This window comes from Ictalurus punctatus, chromosome 1 (genome assembly GCF_001660625.3).
Source record: "Ictalurus punctatus breed USDA103 chromosome 1, Coco_2.0, whole genome shotgun sequence".
Classification (NCBI taxonomy): Eukaryota; Metazoa; Chordata; class Actinopteri; order Siluriformes; family Ictaluridae; genus Ictalurus; species Ictalurus punctatus.
The window spans coordinates 28,304,541-28,325,474 of NC_030416.2; the positions used below are offsets into that span (position 1 = coordinate 28,304,541).

Consider the following 20,934-nt stretch of genomic DNA (forward strand, 5'->3'; position numbering starts at 1 on the left):
AGGTCGGCCTAACAGATCACCAAGTCAGCACTGCCCAGCCTGCAGGTCATAGACACTAGGCAGTGCAAGACCAGGGCATGAAAAATGTTAAAGGAGCCCATACATTCCAACTACACACTGTTTCGATGGCAGCGGACAGGAAAGAGCTTCCGCAACCACATGACCAGGACCGATAGGTTAAGCAGGAGCTTCTTTCTCCAAGCCATCAGAACCCTGAACTCATGAAATCTAACACCCTGCCGCTCCTCTGCACATGATATTAACCCAGACACACATACCACCTGATCATACACGACATATTTGCACATGCACAGGAAAATTTAGTGTATATGTGAATGGTACATACATACACATATTTGTAATTTTTGTATGCTAAATGGTCTGCACTTATAAAGCGCTTTTATCCAAAGTGCTTTACACTGATTCTCATTCACCCATTCACTCACACTCACACACCAATGGTAACAGAGCTGCCATGCAAGGCTCTAACTTGCAATCGGGAGCAACTTGGGGTTCAGTGTCTTGCCCAAGGACACTTTGGTATGTGGAGTCATGTGGGCGGGGAATCAAACAACCAACCCTACAGTTAGTGGACTCTACCACCTGAGCCACAGCCACCCATGCTCTTGTTTTGACTGCACTATCCCTCACCCCTATACCCACTGTTATATTGTCCATATATTCCATTTATTGTACTTGCTATGCATAGTCTTTGGTGTTGCCGCCTCTCATTCCACTGCAACCTTGTACTTGCTACAAATGGGTGTGTGACAAATAAACCTGGCATTGCGTCAAGTCCCGTCATGCTTGTGTCTCCAAGGCAGCATGGTACAGAGTAGGGTTTTATAAGTTCCTTCAGGTATGTAGGGCCCATTTTTGGCTTTGTTCAAGCACTTGTGTTTTACATTGGCTGCGAGCAACTACAGGAAGCTAGTGGAGGTCATGTGAATACTACCACAGAAACATCCAATATCTTTCATGCTTTAGATATAGAAATTAACAAACCCTTAGACTCTACATGTTTGAGTTGTGGTACAGTACATTGACGGAAGAGGATAGTGTGTTAGACTGTATATAATGAGTACACAGTAAGAAATAATTGTATGTGTTAAAACACCTAATGGTGTTTGTTATTGGCAAGTCTTTGGCAGATTGCATTAATGTGAGACTAATTTGTTTTGGCTTTAACATGCATTATATTATTAGGTCTTAAAATAGTTTTTCCTACAATCATGATGAAGCCAAATAAAAGTCAGGGAACTCCACTCCCAACATTTGGGGGGTAACGACTCTCCTATCATGTGGAAAACACAATTCCCACCATTTCCTGAGTCCTCCAGTAATAGTGGGGGAGGTGATGTTTTCGGGATGTTCTCAAAGGAAGGCCTCCTTGTTCTTTAGTCTTTAACTGGCTATTGGAATGTAGAGCAAATAAGCGCTGCTCTGTCTGAGTCCTGATGGATAAATGTGATGCCTGGGTGAGCCTGACATAAAAAAAATGTCTCTGTATTATCTGCAGCTAAATATATTACTTGAATAAAGACTGGCTTTTACTGGTTACTGGCTTACTGATGCATATTTTTTTGTTAATGCAGTTAGGGTTTTAATTTAATTTGGTGTGATGGGTTTTTACGGCTTCAAAACTATTCAAAAGTGTTTTCAGGAGTGAAATGAAGTGGGGGATTTATATAACTGCATATTCTATATAATGACTAGTTAAGCAACTGGGTCTGTTTTATATTCAGCGTAATAAGTTTGTCACAAGAGTTTCCAAATGTTTCATGACTAAAGCTACAACCAGTGCAGTACTCATCATGCAACCATATCACATGAGTAGACTGCAGTCTGAGTATACACTATGAACATCACAGGAATATTATGGGAATTCTTATTTAACCTGGAAAGGTAAAGCATGGGATGTTCATGACCCATGATATAAGAGGTAACAATCTGGAACAAGATCAGGAACTGAATAGAGACTCTCAAAAGGGATGTACAACATATAGTTAAGCATTGCTACTCAGTGTAAGCAAGGTACTTTGCCACATTTGTCCCAAATAATGTCACAAATTATGCGTTTTTTGTTGTTGTTGTTAATAGACAGTTAACAGAACATAGAGTCATCCAGTAGTTTAGCAGCTTGATTTAAGTGGATTTGGATTTAAACTTTGTTCAACTGGGTTCGATACAGCAGGTGTGTTTGCCTCCAAATTTTCCAGCCTGAAAAAACACAACATACCTGAAAACAGCCTAAACAATTCAGACATTAGGAGAGGGAGACATATTTTCTCCTTTTCTCAGCTTTTTTGTGGTTACTGTGGTGCACACGCATTTCTGATGTATGGACATCATACATTCCGTAATCTTCCGTAATCAAGCCTATCTTTGCAGTATATCTCACAATAGAAATGGTCCTATGCATCATAGACACACCGTCTACACTTACAATTTGCCTTTGCAGAAATTTATTCGATTTAATTCCGATTATTTAGCTATGGACTATTTTTAAACTAGAGAAATTTTGACCACGAGGTGCAATAATAACTCTATGGAGCTAAAATGGGCATCGTTTACACAACAGTTTGAAAGTCGAACAGATTAATGGAACGTTGGCTTATATCTATCAAATAGCAACGCTTTAAAATCAGTGGTCACTCAAGAGGTGGTTTATTTCAAGTAAATTGAAAATGTGTGAATGAGGACATTTGTTGAATTGATATACAGTACAGTGGAGTCCATAAGTCTGAGAGTACTAGTGAAAATGTTTCTGTTTGGCATTCTTTTTTTTCAGTTTAACACACAGGTGTTCATTACAAATGATGTTCTCAGCAACAACTTGTTAAAAGCAGAATCTTCGAAATATTTATGTGAATTTCAGAATTTCTTGGTAATCAGTATGCTCGCCTTTTTTGCTATAATGACAGTCGAGCTGACACAGACTCCATAAGTTTGTTTAAAACCTGATCATCCATGTTAGATGAAACCCACCGGTGTGTCATTTGAACATGACCTTCAATGGACGGGATAAGACTCATGGAAAATCTGACCTTTTAGCATGATTTAGCGTGATCTTGAACGTTGGATAGTCAAGATGTTGGACATTTGCTTTCTTTTGGTGTAGAATTTTCAAAACTCTGAACTTTTCTGTCAATTTCCAGTTTTAAATAATAATAATAATAATAATAATAATAATAATAATAATAATAATAATGATAATGATAATAATAATAATAAAAGAATCCCAGATTTTGAATGTGGTCTCAGACTTTTGGACCCCACTGATTATGGGGGTGGTGCCCTTATGGATGAGCTGCCACTGCACTCATGGTCACCTAGTGTCACTATAATGGGCAGGGGAAAAGTAATGGGTCATAAGAATGAGGGTTATGAGAGTAACGTGATCCCTTCCACCCAGAGAGCATGGCCAATTTTGCTCTCTAGGCTGTCATGGCTATGGCATTGTCAGAGATTGAACTATGTCTCCTGATGACACTTGATGACACCACCTGATGACACCACTACTCGTGGTTGTTTTTTTGTGTGTTTTTTTTACTTACACAAATTCTACAAAAATAAAACCAGTCATATATGTGTTGCTTTGGGTAACACTGAAGTTTGTCCGTATTATTAAAGTACGAACAATACCAACAACAGTAAAACAGTCTTAGTATTAAATTATAGTATTAATATTATATTGAAACATCACCCATTTCTTTTCTTTTCTTTTTTTTGGTGTGTGTTTAATTTCCTTCGTTGTCTTGTAAACACAAAAATGCGTGCTTTTGTATGCATTCCTGAATATATATATTTTTTTCTATAAACCTGACCATAAACTGACGTTGTAGTGAAGCATGGAGTGCAAACAGACAAGTTCTGTATGTGAAGTGACATTATGATAAGATACTCGATGGTGCTGGCAAACAAGAAGCTATTCATCATGTAGCTGAAGCCAATTTTAACTATGCACAATTGCTTTCCTGGAACAGTTCAGCAGTGATCACATTTTCCTCAGCACTGCTGCTGAGGTCTGTGTTGATTAGAAATGTATCTTATTCCCCTTCCCTCGACCACATGTAGTAATGTTAGCATGAATCTTTATTCATGTATTTATCTATAATTCTGCAGTTTAAAATTCTAGACTGACTTTAATTGATCTTCTGTTATAAGGAGTTATGACACAAAGTCTAAATAGTCTTTGCGTTACTCATTGAACAAGAACTAGCCCTTTTCCCGTCATGCCCCTTCACCTTTTTAAGAGAGACAGGAAGTGGCTGGAGAGGTTAGCTTAATCAATACATCCTTTCAACTCCTGCCCTTTCTGGTTCCGTCTTTGGAGATTCCTACTGCTGCAGACACGAGACAGACTTTACCAGGCTATGCGTGTGTGCGTGGACAATTGGGCGTGGCTGCTCCATATTTGTCAGAAGGCTGGTCACATGGGCTACCGGTATCCAAGCACACAGAGTGAAACTGAGAAGTTCACTCAGATAAGCCACCACACAGGACGAGAAGGAGTTGCTTCCTGGAGGAAGAAAAAAGACAACAAAGCAAGCCGAGTGAGACAGAGTGTGAGCGAGAGAGAGAGAGAGTGTGTGAGAGAGACAGACAGATAAGGAGTAAGAGACGTGCTCGCTGAGAAGCACATGCTGTAAAAATGCCCACCAACTTCACGGTGGTTCCCGTGGATGACGGCAGGAATTCGCCTCAGGAAGACAGCAGTGATGACAATGTCTTGAGGGAGGAAGATGAAGACGCTGCAGGTGAGCCTAGCTCGACCAGTTTGTGGAATTTTCTAGAACATTCAGTCTTTGTGTAGCCAATCTGTACTTGTAGTGGGGTTGTGCTGTCTGTGTTCACTTCCTGCTGTCAGTCTTGAAAGTGGTGCTAAATGGAGCCTACTCTCTAGAACTTTATTTATTTATTTATTTATTTATTTATTTAAAGAACTCTTTCACACACTTGTGAGAGGAGCATATCTGAAGGGTTGCTCCAGGCGTGTTTATCTGTTCATACTCATACTGCTAGCATGCATTATCTGTCCCCCACTTTATTCTCTTGTAGTAGTTGCAATATTATCATTTCTTTTGGTTTGTTTTTTACCCCCTGTATATTCAACAAAGCCATATTAACACTTTTGCCAGTCATCACCTATTATTCAGAGTACATGCTTTACAGCAAACCAGCAGTAGAACTGATACTTTCATATTTACTAGCACAGCCTGTTCCACTGCTACTCTGCTTTTTCTGTTATCATCTGCACGTTGAGTCAGTGCTCACTGTGAGCATACGGATTGCACGAAAGGTCATAGGGTTCATATGTTTAGCAGTGTTCCAACTCGAGCCAGTACTACAAAACGTTGGTTTTTTTCTTCTTTTCATTTTTTCCAGTGTGTTCTTGGTAAGTGTAACATGATGTGCAGTTACACTTTTATAGACTCAATGGAGAAGCTGAAGTCTTGTTGAGGGTTATGTAAGGATAAATGACTGGTGGGGTCCTGCGTTGTGCAATGCCTGTTTTTCTTCTCCACCTCTCCAGTGAGTGAATTTAGATGCCGGCCAGAACTATTGATCGGCCTTGTAGCTTGCTATCTGTTGGTCGCCTTTAATGGGAGTTGACGGTCCACCTATCTTAGCAATTTTTTCTTCTTTTTTTTTGCGTTCACTAGTTGTATCTCACGCTCATCTATGAAGCGTATCAAAGTCTCCAAAGCTGAACTTTGTCTTGATGTGCACTGTATTATCACAAAAGGCTTCTGAGAACCAGGAGGATATGCCTCTCTCTTTCTCTCTGATTGCATACTGCAGCTGAAAGCTAGGCATCTGTGTCGAATTATTCCTGAGCTCCACCCAAAGAAGAACCTGAAATTAACTATAAACTCAGATCAAGCTTGTAGTTAAGAATCTCATCCCATGGGTTTGGGGGGAGCTTTAGCTGTAATTGAGTGTGGCCAATAGAACGATCTGTTTAATCCTTTTTTTTCCCCTTTATTTTTATTTTTTTTATTTTTTTTTTGGAGAAATAGTCGATCCATAAAGAGTTTACTCAGCATAAATGAGTCAAATGACATGTTTTGACAATAGGTGACATTTTTTGCTACAATGGTTTCAGAGCTGGCATTCTCATATGACCTGGTCAACGCTGTTTTCTTTATTCTGTGTTACGCAGAGGTTATTGGCAGCCATCTGAAGATCTGAAGCCAATTTTCCGTTTTATTTATTCAGTTTAGGCCGTGTTTGTTCGTTGACAAATGCTTTTATCCATAGACACCGACATGGGAGGCATAATTCAATTCAAAGACCTTGGTGAACTTGGCACATTTACACCTATGCCTTGATAGCTTTTTAAAAATTATTTTAATAACCTTTTAATAGATTGGTATCACAATTCTTTGGAATTATAATGTTCTGACCTTTTGGCAAGGATTTGTTAATGGGTTTTTAAGTGTCATTTACATTCCACTGAGTATATGTCAGCGGTTTTATACAATATTAATTAAAAGTGTTAAAAAAAAAATACTAAGTAGAAAAAAAAAATGTTTGGCTTAGTATCTTAAAATGACCGAATTGTGAGATAGAACATTATACTTGCAAGATCTTGATTAAGATTCAATGGCAAATGATCTCTTAATGTGATTTCTGTTCCTAACACTGGTTAAGTGATCCCCACTAGCTTTTTTGCATAAACTGTTCCTTTAACTGTGTCCTTTTGTGTGTGTGTGTGTGTGTGTGTGTGTGTGTGTGTGTGTGTGTGTGTGTGTGTGTGTGTGTGTGTGTACTGTCTGTGAGATAGTAAAATGATAGGGTCTTTGTCTGCAGGAAAACAGACAGATAAGTGGTGAGAAGCTTGTTATACTGAGAATTGATTATAACTAAATACACGAAGCATAAAGGTTTTCTCAAAGCGACAAACCAATAAACCTTTAGGGTGTCATTTGGAATTTTTGTAAGTGTGTTTAACGCACACAAGCATTGTAATGGTATTTACTTAGTTAAAATGTATGCTCATCTTTACATCGCGCAGTGCAATTAGTAAAGACCTCTTTGTCTATTCTGTCCACACTTAAGTAGTGATTTGGGCCGCCGAAAAACCTTTCTTTGTAAACACAAAAATTAAGAGTTTTTGTGCTATGGCGTGCATGGTGAAGCCACTGAAGCCTTTTGTTCTGTGATTGGTCTGTAATAGCCCCAACACATTAGTTCAGCACGATTGGTTAAATTGGTACTGTTTTGTGTGGTGTTTTGGGCTGTTTTGTCACTACTTTTTTTGCTTTTTTGGTGCTGCTTTGGGTTGTTTTGTTGCTCTTTTTGTGGCTATTTTGGCACTTTTTTGGGGCAGTTTTGATGCTGTTCTGGGGCTGTTTTGGTGCTGTTTTACCAAAGTTTTGGGTTATTTTGGGGATGTTTTGGTGCTGTTTTGATGCTGTTTTGACTACTGTTGTGCTGTTTCAGGCTGTTTTGGTCTTCATTTAGACTGTTTTGGGTTGTTTTGCTACTCTTTCAGGCTGTTTATTTGTGCAAAATAAAGTACATACTCACTGCGTGTGTGCAACGATGAGTGCTCAGTGCTGTTACTGACTGCACAAAGAGTATTTTTTGTCACTTAGCCATTTGCTGGGTGTATCACATAAAACCTTATAAAACTGCAAAATGGCGTAAAGTTCATGGTTCAGATAGCGTTGCAATCTGTGCTTGATTATTATACGTATTTTCTTATCATCAGTGTGAACAAAAAAACCTTTTTAAAGAAATGCCATCTTTTAAATTCTGAATTAGTGGGGACATGGTATAATACAATCGTTTGGATAGAATATTTATCATGCTATTAGGCCTACACACTGGTGCTAATAGAATTTTATCTCGTTTATCCTCAACATCATGAGTTCTCTTCACTGGTATTAACAAAGCTCTGTGTTTGACCAGTGTTTCACACTGCCATATGCTTCCTGTTTTTCACCTTTGGTCCTTTGGTGTCAAATTTTCTAAACGTTCAACCCCCACAACCACTGGCTTTTTCCTGGCTGTTGCTGGTTTGCGTGTTTCTGCTTTTCTGTTAAGCACAGTTTGCTTGTATCAGTATCTGTATGCACTTGGATTTCTCTTTCTTATGGTTGACGTTATGCCCCAAGTCAGTTGGTTGTGTTTTCTTAGTGAGTTGTCCTACAGTGTGTGAGGGTTTATAAACACCTGTACCTGACTAACCTGTCCTGTGGCTTTTTATAACCATGTCTGATGTAGTACACAAAAGATTTATATATGTGTCATATGTATCAATGCAAATACAAGTCTTGGCAGTATTATTAGGTGATGCACAGGACAGACCCTCACATTTCTGCTTCTGTTCACCTCTATAAACTGCATGATTTATCGATTGTGATCTGTTATAGCACTATTTGTCTCAGTTTTATATGCTACACATTTTCCATGTGATTTTTTTTTCTTTCTAGAAACTCTGCAAAAGAGAATGCAAGTCTTTCATGCAAATATTCTGGAGAGGGCACAGCAAGATGATGTAATCAAAAGTGTGGCACCAAAACACATAAATCACAGAGATGCTAAAACATACACTTGCTATATCACTGTTTATGCCAGAAAACTTTAGCTAGCTCATGCCAAGTCTTAATAATAATAATGATAATAATAATTCATTATTTTGTGATTTTTTTTCTAGTTGTTTTTAAAAAGTAGTAGAGGGCAAAAGCGATGTTCAAAGTGTGTTGTAGACAAAATAACCAGTATCGTGTTCCTCATTCTGGGAATTTTCAGATGCATCATAGACTCCACTGTGACAAATCTCCACCCAATAATTTCATCACATGATACTAATGTGATAGCCATTGTAAGATTGGCGTGGGATTTTTCTAAATGACCTGTATAAATGACACCTGTATAAGTGTGTGTGTGTACGTGTGTGTGCATGTCTATATGTATATATAATATATGTATGTATATATATGTGTGTATATATATATATATATATATATGTGTGTGTGTGTGTGTGTGTATATATATATATATATATATATATATATATATATATATATATATATATATATATTAGTACAAACCTTGTTATAGATTTTTTTTTTTATTTTATGATTTCTGCATTGTTAAGTCAGTAAAAAAAACATTTGTTTTCTAGCAAAAAATGTAATGTTACAGAAAGATGTTTGTATGTCAGTAAAGAAAGCAGCATATTACATAAGAGACCACTTTTAAGACAAAAAAAAACCATAATGAAGGCTGCTGGGTTTTGCTGCAAAAATAAGAAGCAAGTGTGATGGTCGAAGTCTCCAGAAGAACAGTGACTGGTTCTGCAAGATGCTCAAAACTTACAGATTATTTCCTTATAAAACTGCACAAACTCTACCGGAGACTACTATTTTTATTTTTTCGTCACAGCAAATATCGACTTTGTTTCACGTACTACTGTTTACTGCTCTTTACCATATTTTTTTTTTAATGTAGAAACATTTAATTTCATTATTTTGAAGGCATCTTTGCTCTACAGCATTTCTTTGCGTGTGTCATCATGCTGAAGAAGAAAACTCATCGACTACAGCCTTGTTGTGTTTATATTCGCACTCTTGCAAACTATTCCGACTCAAACTCCAAATTCTAGATTTATCAATTTATACTATTTTCCCAGTCGTAGTGTTTTTATTTTCCAAATGTTGAAGACGTGTGACCATGGTGTAGTTTGTTTATCGCCTACCTTTAGCTTTTTACATCTGGCGATTGTATTTAGGCTTCAAAATTCATAGAAGTTATGTTCATTTGTGAAGATCAGGGACATGCAGAATTGGGGTTCTGGGGGCTCGAGCCCCTGCCCTTTTTCTAAATGATTTAAAAGTGCCCCTCTCAACATTAATTAATAAGCAATTATATTATGTAAAAAGCATTTGAATTCAAATTAACACGAGAGCGTGCACAAAACAGTAGGAAATTAATCACAAGAAGGTCTGAGAATTTTCCTGTTTATTTGTCCGAGTGGAGTCTGCCGTCAGATGGTCTCGTTGTCATGACGCAATCACAATGCGCCTTGCTTCAACACCACAAGCTCTTCTGCTAACTTTATCGTAATATTAGTAGCATTTTATATGCTTATCGCCGGTAATTTTCAAATTTATTGAGAGGGAATGCGTTGGAACGTATTAGCTACTCAAGACAAGTAACCTTGTTATATTATATGTATGTTATGTAGTCAGTAAAGGCACGATGCCAAACAGACAGATAATGATAATGACAATGATAATGACATTGGTTGTTTAAAAATGAATAAATAGAAATGCATTTATAATTAGTTATGTCATGCTTGCCATGTGCAGAGACAGACTTGGACAGTCGCTCATGCCAGGAAAAAGTGTGTTATTGTGTCCTGTGTGAATTTTTTTATTTCCAGGGAGGAGGTCCAATAATCTCACAAACAACTTGCCAGTGTACTACAGACACGCAAACTGATATGTGGTACTGACACCTAAAACAGTGACTAATGAACACTATGAGAATGAAATGCTAAATAACTAATGACATTGACTGAATAGTGCTGGAAATGTGTTTCAGTTAACATTAGCTGTTTGTGAATTATTCATTTACCAGTGCACAGGACCAACATCTGCAGTAATTGATGGTGACTCGGGTATACAATTTCTGCAAAAGCAATCACTGCATTTAAAAAAGTTACAGGGGCAAGCAGTTTTTATTTTCATGAAGGTGAGAGCTGGCAGTCAGATATGAAGCTCATGGGACAAAGAAAGGCTAGGTTGATTAGTTTGGGATTGTATTGCTTGCATGGTGCCGACACATTTACTGCATTCCTTAATTCACCTTTAGTAACTGCTTTATCCTGGTCAAGGACAGAGGTTTAAATTTGTTTACATTTTGGGAAATACAACCAACTCCGTTCAATAGAAAATATCAACGGAAATATAAACATGCACTCACATTCCACTTTATTTCCTGTATACCTGTTCATTTACGCAGTTATCCAATCAGCCAATCATGTGCCAATGGCACAAAGCATAAAATCATGCAGATACAGGTCAAAGGCTTCAGTTAATGTTCACATCAAACATCACAATGGTGACTTTAAGCATGGCTTGGTTGTTGGTGCCGGATTGACTAGTTCGAGTATTTCAGAAACGGCTGATCTCCTGGGAATTTCACACACAACAGTCTCGAGTGTTTACACAAAATGATGGAAAAAACCAAAAGTATCCTGTGAGTGGATGGTCTGCTGAATGGAACACCTTGTTGATGAGAGAGATCAGAGACTCAAATAATCACTGTTTACAACCATGGTGAGCAGAAAAGCATCTCAGCATGCACAAAACATCGAATCCTGAGGTGGGTGGGCTACAACTGCAGAAGACCACATCAGCTTCCACTCCTCTCAGCCAAGAACAGGAATCTGTGGTGATCATTGGCACAGACTCACCCAAACTGTAAAGTTGAAGACTGGAGAAAGACCAGGTGGTTATATTTCTAATCTTCAACTGTCCAGTTTTGATGAGACTGTGCCCATGATAGCCTCAGATTCTTGTTCTTGACTGATTGACCGGAGTGGAACCTGATGTGGTCTTCTGCTGTTGTAGCCCATCTACCTCAAGATTCTATATTTTGTGCATGCTGAGATGCTTTTTTGCTCACCACAGTTGTAAAGAGTGATTATTTGATTGATTATTTACTATATCCTTCCTGGGAGCTCAAATCAATCTGGCCATTTTCCTCTGACCTCTCTTATCAACAAGTCGTTTCCACCCACTGTCGCTCAGTCAATGTTGTTTTGTTTTTCACACCATTCTGTGTAGACTCTAGAGACTGTTTTGTGTGAAAATCCCAGGAGATCAGCAGTTTCTGAAATACTCAAACCAGCCCATCTGGCACCAACAACCATGCCATGCTTAAAATCAAAGAAATCAATGGGTTTTTTGTTTATTTGTTTGTTTGTTTGTTTTTTGCATTGCGCTGCTGCCATATGACTGGCTGATTTATATAACTGCATGAATGTGCAGGTGTTCCTAATAAAGTGGATAGTGAGTGTATATAATAATTGTGGGATGGGGTAGGAGCAGGATTCAACAAAATAGTGCCACATACACCTTGACTGCATACTCCGACACGTGGCTAGAAACCTTTGACCTCAGAAATGTGTTGCCTCTCACCAGGTCTACATATTGACCCTTTCAACATACTCTGAATATTTTCCTTGAATTTTTTAATTCTAATAAGAATTGTAAAGTGCAGAATTGTGTCCTGTTTTAAGTCTTTATAATAATTTCTTGAATTTCTTGAACCTGAATTTTTATGACCTGAATATCAAATAGGTGAATTCAGACCCAAAGGATTCAAATATCCAATTTTCCTGGTTTGTTCCTAAGCTCAGGTTACTGTCTGTACTGTCTGTACTGTCTTTGTATGTTCTGAAGGTGTTCACATGGGGTTTCCACTGGGTTGTCTGGTTTCTTCCCAAAACATGCTGTAGTTGAACTTCACTAAACAGTCCGTATGTGTGAATGAGTATGTGAACGGGCGTGTGCATGGATGGACTAGCATCCTGACCAGGGTGTATTCCTTCTCCTCCATTGCACACCCTGTCCAGGATAAAACGGTTACTGAAAATGAATGAATGAATGCAGTGAAAATGTTTAATATGATATTTTCACAACCAAACATCACAAATTTAGGTTTTGGTTATGGAGAATCTGGTTTAAACTCCATACATGCAGTACTAGCTGTGGTATTAATGCTGAGCTGTTTTGTCTCCCCCACATCCTCTATGCTGTGGGTTATTTTCCTCTGGATTGCCCTGGGGCCAGTGAATGACTGTGGGAATTACTGATAATAGAACAGTACAAGACATTCACTGACCTAAATCACCTATTAAATGTTTTAAGTTCCAGTCTTCTAAGCATTGCTTTAGTTCAGTTTGCCATTCAGTAGGAGTATATCAGATTGTACACTGCCATAACATGTAGCATTTCGCAATCCCAGTGAAAAGAAGGGCTCTGTAGTAGGAATGTTTGCTATACACTTAATTTCCAGATAACTAAATATTGCCAGGGCATGCTGGTCTGTTCTTGTCATTGAAATGAAACGGGGATAGGGGATGTTTTCGAATAGAAGACAGGCATTACTTGTTGAGGGATTGAATTGCTGAGATAAGGCTGGATTCACAGCTGTGATATCAAGGACATCACCTTTTGGCATGTGTGTGCATGAAGCCTGGCCGTTTGATGGGGTGTGACTCATGTGCATGCCTTTTTTTTTAATGTCCTTATGCATAATAAGACTTGAGTGATCAGAGCTGAACACTGGCCTTCTGTTGTGTCTATAGAGATGCAACATCCTAAACTTTTCCATGACTGCAGCTTTGCAGAAGGTGATGTGACGAAATACTTTTTTCAGCTTTATACGAGTCAAGTTGGAAGTATTACGCAACATGTTGCTTGCAGGTCATTTTGTAATACTCACTTCCACATTTCAGACATGCAGCCAAGTGATCTAGCATTTGAACTGTTTTGAAGTGCGTGTGTTTATAGAGTATCGTTGCTACAAGCATACCAGCAATATGCTTTAATGGGTAACGCTTTATATTAAGGTTTTATTAAGTAGCAATATTTACACCACAGCGCTTTTGAATTCGTTAATCTGATTGGTCAGAAGGTGTAGATTAATTTTCCATTAATCTAGCGATTTTATATTTTTCTAACAGTGCAGCTCTGACAGTATGCTCACTGTAATTCAAATTACAGGTTCCAGTATATTATAATTTCTATAGTAGAAACTAATTCATAGGGAGTCCCGGTACATAATCGAATAAATTGATTACGCAAACACTAACAGTCAGTATGTTTTCCCCTCACGGATGTGTCTTCAGTCTTTAGAGGACTTTGTGTTTTCTGCTTTCTCAGTAAATTGACAAGATGAACGTTTTGTCTTATTAATTACAAAAGTGAGAAATGAGAGAGGCTGGTGAGGGAAACACTGTTTTCCTTAAATATAAATTAAATTAACCAACATATGTGGCTTAGTGGTTGGGGCTTCGATTCTTGGAGTTGGGGTTTCAATTCCCACCTCCGCCCTGTCTGTGTGGAGCTTGCATGTTCTCCCAGTGCTTTGGGGGTTCCCTCTGGGTATTCCAGTTTCCTCCCCATTCCAAAGACGTGTATTGTAGGCTGATTGGCATCTCTAAATTGTCCATAGTGTGTGAATGGATGTGTTCTTTTCTGTTTGTCTGATTTCTGTTAATAACTCACACTAGCATTAAATCAAGTTAGGTGACAACTGCAGCCAATAATTGCCTCTCAACATTCATGTACTCTACAGTATAATCTAATAAGCTTAAGTATCTACACACAAAATATGACGTGGCATGACATGATTAGATGTGGCAGCTCTGTCTTTGGCTTGTGTGCTGCTGATAATATATCAGTAATGGCACTTCATGGTATGGTTGAGTTGGCATTAAGGAAAAAATGGCATTATGTAGCAGCTGGTGGTGCTGTTGACATGTAAACAAAAAAGTATTACACATCAGCTGAAAAGAAATGAAGCTCGTGCAGTATGGATGTTGATATATAGCTGAGTTTTAAAGTTTGAATATCCCATGATTTCTGGGTGAAAAAAGAATAATAATGTAAGTCTTTGTACAATGCATCTGCTAAAAAAAACACAACAAAACAGAATTTCAGGAAGTTAAAATGAAATGTGGGTGTAACCTCTAACAAGACAGAAAGCAAAAAGTCAAAGATTTTTAAATCTGGAAGAATTATAATCTTTAACATATATGGGGATTCATATAGAATCAAAAGAGCAATTACGAAAGCAAATTTGCCATACAGATATTACAAACTAATTCTGTTATATTCAGAAAGGGAAATATAAACTTTGGTATCACTTAATTTCTTAGTGTATATTATAATATCTTAACATGCACTATGTGAGCATTTGTATGGCAGAACATGGGTTAATACACTAACCTGAAAAGGAAAACACATAGAAAAAAAGACATTGTGTCGTAAGGATATGCAAACCTCTGCACTCAGCTGTATATGGAACATTTCGTGATGAGGCAGGCCCTTCAGGCTTCGATTCTCCTTTTGTGTACTGGGTTTGTGCCAGGCAAATGGATTCTTTTAACTTTCTAATGCTTTTTTTTCCCCCAGAAGTTGGAAGGTTTCTCTTTTTTTTTTTTTCTAAAAACTTATTTGGAGGACGCCACTTCACTGCTGCAGTGTCCGGTGTAAAATTTTAGCAGTGCAGAGATTACAGAGCTTACAAACTGCAGTTTTGCCGTCATTCTACACAAGAGACATCATCTTTACACACGAAATCGACAGCACGAAAGCACGATAGCCGATAGCGGGAAAAAATAGCCTTTACCGGCCAATACCGATTATATACCCAGAAGAGGATGTGATCACTTTTGAGTCTGATTCCTCTCAAGGTTTCTTACTCTTGTCATCTTTTTCATTGCCACTGTCACCTCTGGCTCATTAGGGATCTAAATCTACATGCACATATCTGTAAATGTGCTTTGTGACAGTTCCTATTGTTAATATCACTTCTTAAATAAAATTGAATAGAATAGACCTGACTTGAATTGACATAGACGTTGGAGTGAGTTGGGAGTAGTGGAGTGGTTTGAATGAAATCTAGCATGTTTTCTATTAAGTTACTAGCTTTTAGTTATTCAAAGCATATCTGAGAAGAAGGGCACTTTGTCAGGTTTGCTCGGTTCTTCTCTTGTTATTGGATTCTGTTAATGTTAAGGTTAATGCGGATCTGCTCTGCTCTGCTCTCTCCCTTCCCCTCTACATTTTCTGCCTTCACCTCTGCCTTGTCCTGACTAAAATGCAAACAGATTTTGAAAGCGATTAATAAATGTAGCTCAATAAATTACATGAGTAAATGTTAAAATCCTCTCTGATAATAATGTCCTTGAAAAAGAAGCCACGTGGACTGGTATAATTTCTGCTTCCTAATGTTTTATTTTGCTCAAAAAACCACATGGATGAGGCATGTTTGTATTTGCCATGGGCTCTTCATCCACATTCTGACCCTGACCTGATCTGCTGAACAGTTATCAGGCAAGTGGCTGTGTGCAGTCCAATTACAAACATACCAACAACAAAAAAATCGATGAACTCTCTCTCTCTCTCTCTCTCTCTCTCTCTCTCTCTCTCTCTCTCTCTCTCTCACCAGAGTTAAGGTTACTAGCTGCTTTGCTTTGAACATTTTGCTTGTCTCATGATCATGGGAAATCTGTTGAACACAGGTCTGTAAATTTTATATAATGAGAGTTTCAATGTTTTAGTTTGGTGGGTGGCCTAGTGGATAGCATGTTCGCCTTGCACTTCCGGTGTTGGGGTTTCAATTCCCACCTCCATCCTGCGTGCGCAGAGCCTTTATGTTCTTCCTGTGCTTCAGGGGTTCTGCTGGGTACTCCAGTTTCCCCCCCAGTCCACAATCATGCATTGTAGGCTGATAGGTGTTAACAGATTATTCAAAGTATGCGATTGTGCCCTGACATGGATTGGCACCCCATCCAGGGTATCATGCCTTCTACCCTGAGTCCCCTGGGATAGGCTCCCTGCAACCCTGTGTAAGAAAATGGATGGATGGATGGATGGATTGATTAATGGTAATATCACAGTTTGTTTATATTGTTTATTGATTACAGATTGACGGAATCAGAGCAGGCCCTTCAGGATTTTGCGATCACAGTAATTAAAGCAAAATCAAGCAAACCCTGCAATATTTGGGCCAAGAAGCGTCTCAACAATGTGCATTCAGTCAAAGCCCTCTTCGATTCACATGCATCGTACATGAGTACAACTAAAAGGCTATACTCATTTACCAACAAACATCACTACGAAAGACTGTGCAGTCAATTTCACCAATTTGAGTAGTTTTTTGAAAAAAAAAAAAAAATTCACAAAAATCCCAGCAAGTTGCATAGCAAATTTTGAAAAAAGCCGCAAAAAATCAAGCATTTTTGGCCACAATAATCAAAAGAGAGCTCCGCAAAATCCTGTACGGACTAGACAGAGGGGGTATTAGAGAGTTAGTTGAGTTCTGAAATGTCAGGGATAAAATTGCATTATTCAAAACCAAGACACAATAATAAAATGATGGGGCAAAAATATACTCAATCAGTTAAGAATATTTGTCAGAACCTATGTTACAGTTCTGTACTTCCAGAGAAAAGAACTGAAAAAGCCCACTACCGATTTAGCTTGTTCAGAGAAAACCAGTATAAAAAGGACATTCAGTCTGGAATTTCAGAACTTATTGGATTCAACTGGTTTTTAAAATTCACAGAGCCCCCTTGATTGTCTATATTTAAAGTCTAAGGAATGATAAAAATATGTGAAATCTTATAAGTCTAGCAACTTTCCACATAAGCTCTTACTTTAAGGCAGTTAACTGAATGGATGCTTGAAAAATGGCTATGATTCCCTAATTATTAGAACCACCCTAATCTCCCCACCTTCCCCCAAAGACTAGACCCAGAACATCTGATATAGCGAAAACTGAAGTCATGTAAGACTGTAATGAAGTCCTGGCCCATAGCACAACAGCCAAGTCACAGGAGGGGTGATCAATTCCAGATGGTCTACACTTGGTCTAATTTATGAAGAGGAAAGGTGGACATTATAAAAAATACAGTTTATTAGATCATATGAAAGCACTTGAGCCCATATATTTTTAGAGAAATCTTGAGCCCATACATTTTTAATTAATGTCTTGTCATGTCTAAGAGAGTAGTGAGGCCAAGCATTTTTTGTTAATTAAAAGGAGATTGGATCTGTAAGGCCTGGGGGAGGAGAGTAGAGGACACTGGGGTCGAGTATGTGTGAAAACCTGTAAGATTTTCTGCAGAAATTGAATGCTGGGAGATCTGGAAAAAGTGTACATTAAAATGAGGAAGCAATAAAACCACTGAGCTGAGTGGAGCAGTGTGGGATGGGCTAACACTGTGCAAGGCATCTTATTTTTATCATTAACATGACATTAGTTTCCATGATAAACACACTGTGAAAAGAATGGCCCTTAGATTTATGGACTTATACGACTGCAGAGCAAACACACACTCTCACACATACACACACACACACACCACTTCTTTTTGAACAGCTGCTTATGTAATGTCATAAGGCAGATGGATACATTAGGAGAACTTTGTCCTGTTTTATATACAGTGCCCTCCACTAATATTGGCGCCCTTGGTAAATATGAGCAAAGAAGGCTGTGAAAAATTGTCTTTATTGTTTAATCTTTTGATCTTTTGTTTAAAAATAATAATAATAATAAAAAAAATACTCTGCTCCCATGGATATCAAACAATTGAAAAGAAAAAAACCCCCACAGGTTTATCAAAATAAATCTTTGTTAAATATAGCTGTGCAACAATTATTGGCACCCCTATGAATTCATATGAGAAAAATATATTCCCATTGATATTTAATGTGTGCATGAGCTCACAGATGGCCATGATTGGCTAGTAGTGCTCTGACTGACAGTCCAGAAGAAGACAAGGCCGGTTTTGCTTATCTGGACACCTGTCCTTTGTTTGCTGTTGCATCTTTACGATTCATTCATACAACATCTCAACAAATGAGGTAAATTGCTTGATTTGAATTAGACTGAAACTAGTTACTTGAGTGTCTGATGTGTTCGAAAGACTGGCCATTCCCATTCATTGTGTCCCTGCCTCACACCCAGTGATATCAATCCTGGGATAGATTCTTGATCCACTGCAACCCTGAGGAGGATAAAGTGTTTACTGAAAATAAATGAATAAATGATTTTAAAAAGTTGTTTGAGTATTGTATAAACTTTAGATTAGCTTAATGATAATGAAAGTCAGGCTGACTATTAATTAATGAATTTGCTTTACTCTAGGGTTGCATGTTATACTGGTACAGTACTATGGTAATAGTGCAGAATACACAAAGGTTAGTGACTCTTCATTTAACCTAAATTCTTTACCTTGACCTTTAAAGATTTCCTATTTGCTAGTAAACGAACTAACGTTCCCAATTCTTGCAAATTCAGTTATTTATTCTTATTACTCTGAGGACAATTTGAGTTTTTTCATGGCTCTAGATAAAATATATAGCACACTGGATTGGTTGCTTGCCAATTGTATGATTGTTCTTGTTCTTGAGAGAGGGAGGGGGTGGGGGAGTGGGAGGGAACAGTTGTTTACAGCTGGAAATTGTTTCGCAGACATTCTTTCATAACTAATAACTTGTTCGTATTGGAAAATGACTGTGATGAGATGAATACAGAACTTCGGGACATGCTGAAATACCAGCTTCTGGGTGCGAACAGTTATGCTTTGTGTCGGACGATGTCACGATGTCACACCACCCAGTTGTTGAATATTTTGTTTATAAAAACATGCCCTGTTGTTGCGTTTATTGGCCTGTCACAGGCCTACTTATGTTTTAGCTATTTTGAAGACACGTCAATTTCAGTCAAAGAAATCAATAAAAACGAGAACTTGGTAATGAACAGTTACAACATTCGGTGCTGCTCCTTTTTCTTCTCAGTATTGAACTCATGGGGGAAAAAACAAGCAAACAAATTCTGTATTCAGATGAACACTGCTGGTCACTGTACATATGTAATGTAATACAGTACTATAGTATCACAGTAAAACAGTTACAGGAGCCGAACTTCCTTGACTGCCAACACTATAGTGTCTGTACAGCAGGCAGGCATGTGTACAGAAGGTTGTGCAGTATTTTATTCTTTTTATTCAGCTGCTGTGTGCTGTTTCACTGCTCTGCTACATCTGTAGGGAACTGCTTTCTTTCTGTAAGGACTTTTATTGCTGATGCAGTGAACTTGCCAGCTAGATTCACCTTCACCAAGGCAGACTGGAAAACACCTGGTGCCTGCTGTTCATTAGGCACTCAGGAACTTTTTTTGTTTGTTTTTAGATTTTTACACAAACTTTTATGATGCTATTTGAAATATGTTTTTGGTAACTCAGTTTTTTCATTTGAGATTAGTTCATGAAAAACAGCAAAAAAAATAAACCCCAAACACTGAGATGCATAGTGAGACGCGAATCTAAAATTGGACAAAGCAGACACTGCTTTGTTTGTCAGTGATGCCCTCTGGTGGATACATCAACCGCCTCGTGTTTCATTTCAGGTACATTGCCTTCAGTTTTTAACATTAACAGGCTTTGCGTGTCAACATTATGCTCGTTTGACCAAATTCACTCTTGACCTTTAATCATGCTTTCATTTAAGTCTTCTGTGGCTGACGGCTTCAAGCCACGACATGTAATGACTACTTTTGTCTCCATGAGTATGTATTGCACAGACACGCACCCACTCAAACAAACCTTTTTTTTTCTCATAATGGAAAAGGAAATACTCTGTATGTGTCAGGGATTGCATTTGAAATGACCAGAACTTACTGAACATGTTCCTGGTATCAATTTTTTATTTTTTATTTTTTTTAAATCTTTCACACATTCAGTGCAATAAATATACAACGCTATCAACATTTAAGGACACACTGTGGCACAGAAATGTTATTAATGACACACCACTAATCTGCTGGTGTTTTATTTACACCACTCTTGTGGTTTCCTGTTCTGTGTTATTGACTTCTGGGGAAAATTGAGCTTAATAAGTTGCACGTTTATTCAGGACTCTGTCCATGTGTCTTACGCCTCTGTCCATGTGCATTCAGGAACATGTTTTTATTATAGTGTATATATAATTATATTTATAAAATATATATTTTATTATAGTGTATATATAATATATTTGATTATAGACCGCAGTTGTCATTTCTCAGTTAAATTAAGATTATTGGCAAGTGGTAAATTATTGCAAACACTTTACTGTTAATGTACTGTTATATATAGTTTAAATATATATATATATATATATATATATATATATA

At 37.9% G+C, this 20,934-nt stretch overlaps 1 protein-coding gene across 6 annotated transcripts in view; it reads left to right on the top strand.

The window, feature by feature from the left end:
- Window positions 1-20,934, top strand: part of slc12a7b (solute carrier family 12 member 7b) — an 88,779-nt gene that overhangs the window by 18,219 nt on the left and 49,626 nt on the right. Inside the window, exon 1 of one of the 6 annotated variants that reach the window (XM_047158096.2) lies at window positions 4,440-4,760. The exons of 4 other annotated variants lie outside the window; for them this stretch is intronic. In XM_047158096.2, coding sequence (XP_047014052.1) covers window positions 4,655-4,760 — 106 coding nt within the window. In that variant the 5' untranslated portion in view covers window positions 4,440-4,654. Of the gene's footprint in view, window positions 1-4,439; window positions 4,761-20,934 lie in introns of those variants that run through there. One more of the 6 variants, XM_053683610.1, reaches the window with a different exon arrangement.